Below are 6148 nucleotides of genomic sequence, written 5' to 3'. Positions count from 1 at the left end.
TGATGAAGCAGGGCACAGCCCTCCTAGTATCAGGTAAAAAGTTAGCAAACCAGATCAAGTGAATATACTACCTTGTCCTTGGCGTTCCTCAGAGGAGCTTGTTACTTCTCTTCAAATAATTGAGCTCGTCGTAATGACGGATAGGTCTATCGACGGAACGATTCTGTCATGCAGGAACTGTTCAGAGCGTACTTGAGAACATCTTCCAGGCATGAGATGGAAGGAGGTACCTTTGAGGATCCCTTTGCCACTTTGGCTCGCGCCCTTCAAGTATGAGAGTCTTCGTGATGTCTGGAGGCCGATTTTCTGTCAGGAAGTGAATGGTGAAATGAGAAAAAGAGTCTTGAGAATCGAGATGTGGGCTTACCTTGAGGTTTCAAATTTCAAGATTCAACTCATGTTGTCGCATCATTTAAAACAATCAAATTGTACCCCATTCCGAAGCTATGCAATATACAGTTGAGTGCAAAAAGAATGAAGGTTGGTTCATTTTTCTGGTTCTTTCTAAGAATCTATTGTACCTCAAATGTATTTGTGTATTCTTTTACATTATGTAGTTGTGTTACACTTCCCTTGGTATGGACTAATTTCAGTGAAAGCTGGAGCCTTGAGAAGGTTTTTATTCTGGAGGCCATTTTTGGCATCTGAAAAAAAAAATATGCGCTAACTGGAGAGGTAGCCAGAACATACCTCTGGTCAACCTGAATGAGCCTATCAAAGAATCAGTCAAAAATACTGAGCGGTTAGGTCTGTAGAGGCTTTGGAAAATGGCTTGTTTTGTCATGAGACTGCGAGAACACTTGTTGCGACTCCCCACCTGACGCGAAAACCATCTAGAGGTGGATATCGCTGAAGCATGGGAGCAGGAAGGAGCTTGAAATCAACTTGAAAGGTAAATCTACCCTATTTCTCCCTCTTCCGACTTTCCAGGACAATGTCTTGTGGCCCATCCGAAAAACCATGGCATTACCAATAAAGGGGCCGCCTTGCACTTCTCTATGTAAGCCTTTCATATGCGTTAAAGTTACACTTCGGGGGGCAATGTCCTGTACAAAGTGTAGGTAAGCGGCAGTAGCTGTTTTCTTCCATGCTCCGAGAGTCTCGCTGCCGTAAAACAGGGGACATGTATATTTGTATCTTTGGGGATTGATGACTTCAGGTAAGTTGAGGCGCATTGGGCGAAATTATGTACACATTGCATTCTAATGAGGTTAGTCAAATTAGGTGCTCCAATGGCCAGACTGAGAGGGGCCACCATTCACAGATGCCCTCATTTAAGAGGGAACGGTGGCCACAACTTTACTCGCTGCCTTTCCCCACCCGCACTCACCTTTGCATCACGAAAGCACTCTAAATGTGATCCAAAATAGTATCCCCGTGCTCAGTGTAGGTGACGGATTCCCGGATAATGTTCTCAAGGAAGATCTTGAGGACACCACAGGTTTCTTCATAGATGAGACCAGAGATACGCTTTACACCGCCACGGCGAGTGAGACGACGGATAGCGGGTTTCATGATACCTGGGTGGTATACAGGGTGTAAATTGGGTTGTATGAAAGGACAATGGTGGCATCGACGCACCTTGGATGTTGTAGCAAAGAATCTTACGGTGATGTTTAGCACCACCTTTGCCGAGACCCTGGGCAAGAATGCGTCAATAGCTGAATACCATCTACCTTGCATTTTGAGCTCACCTTGCCACCTTTTCCGTGTCCAGACATGTTGTGACGTGCGTGCGTGTTGAAATGTTGTTGGGGGTGTGAAGGTTGGTGTCAGTGGCAGTGACGAGGACTGGCGCTGAAGGTCAGTGGAGATGACGGTGGCAAGGAAGAGAGAACCTGTATCTATGTAGCGCACTTTTGTGGCTGCACCTAAAAGGCCAAATGTTAGTACAAGAACGATAGGGTGAGGAGATCTGCACTGACCACAGGTCGATCTTGTGGTGGTGGTCTTGCTATCGCCTCAAGGCTGCACCTGTCAAAGCCGTACCCACACCTCAGTAGAACGAACGGCTCACTTACTTTCCCCACCGGATGAAATGTTGCTGCACATCGCACGCAATAAAGAGCAGTTGACGATGGGGGCAGGGTTATGGGCGATGGCTCCCGGCTGCTGTCATCTGTATCTTCTACGTGGTGGGGTGGCCGTCTTGTCACATATGATGGAGACGCAAGGCGGTTCTTGGGAGGAAGCGGGTGCAGAGTTCACGTACGCTCATTGAAAATGTTGAAGAGAGGAGGGGTTATTGGAGCTGGAGGTGCCATTGTCTGTCAAACCAAATGGCAGGGACCAGGCCTCAACACCCGAGTACGGAAGGGAGCGGGGGCGAGAGTTGGTGGAAGTGTGTCGTGCCGAGGCATCTTGGCCATCCTCTTAATCTGCAACCCAGTCAATGATAGATAAAGCGGGCAATAAAACAGACCTTGGTGGTCATTTCTCGTGTCCATGTAGCCCGTGTAGCCTTTTAGTCGTAAACGTGTGGTGCGTGAGGCTAAATGTGTTTGAAGTTGGTGTTCAGAGAGCCTAGTTGAGCTTGGGCAGATCTTGAAATGTCAGAATTTTGCAAACTTCAGTCTTGTTGGTCCTGGGGGAACAACAACGTTGTCGCTTTCGGTATCTCTCGAGTGTTGCAGGGGATGGGATTTGACGAATGCGAAGCAGAGATGTATTGAAGTTGGACACGTGCTAAAGTGCTCAGACATTGGTCGAATCGGTCTTAAGTCGGTCGTCTCGGTCCTATGTCTCATTTTGGAATACCCTGGGCATGGCGATCTTACATGAGAAACATTGCCCAATATTACCAATTAGAATATCTTGAGAAAGTCCAACACTTTTTCTTTCCAGGAGCATTCTGATTATATTTAAAAAATTTCATCGTGGGAAAGGCATAGGATTTATAGGATTTTCCTTTTCTCAGCTGGTAAAGGGTGAACAAAAGCTTAAATATTCAAAGCCTTTTCAAGTTTGTGATATAGTGGTGGTGGGGGTTGGACCTTTGAGAAAAATTAAGAGGGAAGCCGAAGCAAAGGGATCCTTTGTTTTCAGCGTGATGCAAAATTAATACAAGGGGCGGGAAAGAATGAGAACGAACTCTTTGCAATTGTTCGGACAATGCAGCACAAAAGGGAAAGGTCTGCAGGATCCGTTCAACTATTCCTTGGATTTTATGAGCATGCATATTCAAAATTTTTGACTGACTTTCTTTGTTGTGGACTCGGAAAGGGAAAATTTTCATTACAAGAAAGACTGTTACCCTGCGTAATTAGTAGCCTGTCCTCACAATGTTCCAGCCCAGAAAATGTATCGGACTTGCTCTGGCTATCCCGCTTTGGGATGTTGCGCTATGTTTCTCATGTTACCTCTTGGTCTTTTTTCCTTCTTTCTTCCTCTTACCATCGTCCCCTGCCGATCGGATGGGAAACGAAGCTCTATACAATGGCAGAGATTCATGACCAATTCGATACCATCTTAATTCTGGATTTCGGCAGTTCAACAAAGGCGTCGATTTACCGTCAGATGCTCATAATTTTACAGTACAGCCATCTGATAACTAGGAGACGTCGAGAGAGTAATGTATATGCGGAATTTATGCCATGCACGACCTTGATCAAGGATATCAACTTCAAACCCAAGGGTACGTTCCGTTCAAATATCCCAATGCTCACACATCAATTTACACACTCAGGTATCATCCTTTCCGGTTCCCCATACTCTGTATACGACAAGGATGCGCCGCATGCTGATCCTACCATCTTTGAGCTCGGAATACCCATCCTCGGCATTTGCTACGGACTTCAAGTAGGTTTCAGGCCATAGCCGTATTCGCGGTTGGACTGACATCATCAGGAAATCACCTGGAACCTAGGTGGGGAGGTAACGAAGTGTGACCACCATGAACATGGCTTTGCGGAGATACAGATCAATAAGATCGGAGGAGAAGAGTCTGTAGACACCTTGTTTGAGGGACTCGGCGAGGAAATGCAGGTGAGCCCAGGCTGCCCAGCTCTCACTGTGACACTCGGTCTGAAATTTATGCGGCGAGTTTTAGGTATGGATTTCTCATGGGGATCAGCTTTCTCAACCTTCTCCCAACTTCCATGTTATCGGCCACATGAGAATGGCAACAACTTTGACCGTGTTTCAGATTCTATGCGATTACGGTTGATAATGGCATGCTCCGTTTGAACGAAGCACAACAGGTCAACGAAATGCTCAATAAGGACCTGGGTGTGAACTTGACAGCGGTCAATGCATCGGAATTATTTCTGTCCCGCCTCGAAGGTGTCGAAGATCCCGGGCAGAAACGGAAAACCATTGGTGATACTTTCATCAATGTTTTTGAAGAGGAGGCTGCGAAAATCGAGGCCGCTGCCGATGGGGAGGAAAAGGCAGGCGCGGCAGCCAAAAGCCGTGTCGAATGGCTCCTCCAGGGCACCCTTTAATCTGATGTCATAGAGAGCATCAGCTTCAAGGGACCCAGCGCGACTATCAAAACTCATCACAATGTCGGCGGTCTCCTCAAGGACATGAAACTCAAAGTTATCGAGCCATTACGAGAGCTGTTCAAGGGTACATCCGATAAAACTTTATTATCCGCTACCTACTCAAGTTGTTGGGTCATTCTCACTCAATCGGAATAGATGAGGTCTGTTCCCTGGGGCGTCTTTCGTCAATTCCTGCTCCACTTGTGCAACAGCATCTGTTCCCGGGGCTGGGACTGGCCATTCGCATTTTAGGTCCCGTTATGCACGATCAAGTAAAGATTTTGCAACGTGCGGACAGTATCTATATCGAGGAAATCAGGAAAGCAGATTTGTACAACCAGATTTCTTAGGCTTTTGCTGTATTGTTGCCTGTAAAGGCTGTGGGCGTCATGGCCGACCGAAGGGCGTATGAACAGGTGCGTTTTCTGTACCTCATTCCCATGCGGCGCTTTCTCTTCCCAGGGGGGCGTTGATTGTTTATGATGTCCATGCTTTAGGTTATTGTGCTTCATGCGGTCCAATCCGAAAATTTCATGACAGCGGATTGGCTCGTATCGTTGCAGTTTAACATTGGGGAGCGCTGCTCACTTTTTTACTTGTTATTGCTATTGGATGCAGGTTTATTTTCCCCGCTGATGTTTTTTGAAGAATCTCTTCGCGGATTACCAATGAGGTTGCCAGAATTAACCGTGTTACTTATGATATCTCTTCCAAGCCACCTGCAGTAAGTGCATCAGTAAGATGGAAAAATAGATTCCAGGTTTTCAGTGGTTTCCCCTGGTTTCTAGGTTTCTGGAAACCAGGAAACCAGAAACCAGGAAACCTAAAAACTATCTACAGTGTAGAACTATTTTTTCCTTAATAATAGCTTGTTTACATGTACATAGGTGGTAGTAGTTCCTAGCGTTGTTTTTCGACCCCCAAAGAAGGGCAACTGGGACCGCATCTGGTCCCAACCAACACTGAAGAATACAAGGCCCGCAACCGGATTGATGAGAAGGTCGTGATCCGCCGCTGTCGTTTGTCGGGTTGTGCGTTGTTGGTCCTATGACGACGAATGACGACATCGGTCGTTCACCGCTTGGTTGCCATGTCGCTCACAGTGTCAGCGACGTGGCACCTGGATTCAGAGTCAGACAGGAGAATGGCAGGGAGTACTTATGTCGGCTTACCTGGATTGGCACAAAGGACCTAGACGATGACAACATCGTACGTTGTCATCATCATTGTTGCCTCGCATCTGCCTCCACCATTCGTTCATTGGGCATCCGGCTGCTGGTTGTCATGGCCAAGAACAGACACCATTGCCACCCTGCGAGCAGCGGCTCGCAGGGGCTTAGAGTGTCGATGTGGTGGGGGGGCGCGATGTCATAATCAGGCAGTGGGTGGATGTTGAACCCCAGTGAAAATCAACTCCGATCAGGCCGAGTCACAGTGACTATGGTCGATTTGCGTGGCATGTGTGAGCATCAATCGAGTTAGATATATTTCAGGCGATTTGCAAGGCTGACCCACACTAAAAACCGCACTGCGTACATGGCTTACATCGTGTAATATCGAATTGGATCGAACTCAAATCTATTTGTATAGAATTCTGTCGATAAAACGACACCTTACATCGCTTCAATTCTAGGCAATCAGATCTACCTCGGAATAACCCGAGT

General features: G+C 46.9%; 1 protein-coding gene across 1 annotated transcript; it reads right to left on the bottom strand.

Moving 5' to 3' along the window:
* Window positions 1-1350: 1350 nt before the first annotated feature.
* Window positions 1351-1817, bottom strand: LACBIDRAFT_303236 (uncharacterized protein; the record flags this gene model as incomplete). Its single annotated transcript, XM_001883875.1, has 3 exons — window positions 1695-1817; window positions 1582-1639; window positions 1351-1520 (listed from the first exon to the last, which is right to left on the bottom strand). Exons 1-3 carry the CDS (start codon window positions 1719-1721, stop codon window positions 1351-1353), a joined length of 255 nt encoding a protein of 84 aa, XP_001883910.1. The 5' UTR covers window positions 1722-1817.
* Window positions 1818-6148: the final 4331 nt, after the last annotated feature.

Source organism: Laccaria bicolor, genomic scaffold, assembly GCF_000143565.1.
Source record: "Laccaria bicolor S238N-H82 LACBIscaffold_23 genomic scaffold, whole genome shotgun sequence".
NCBI lineage: Eukaryota > Fungi > Basidiomycota > Agaricomycetes > Agaricales > Hydnangiaceae > Laccaria > Laccaria bicolor.
Note: the sequence above shows the minus strand (reverse complement) of the source record. Positions and strands in the feature narration are given on the sequence as shown.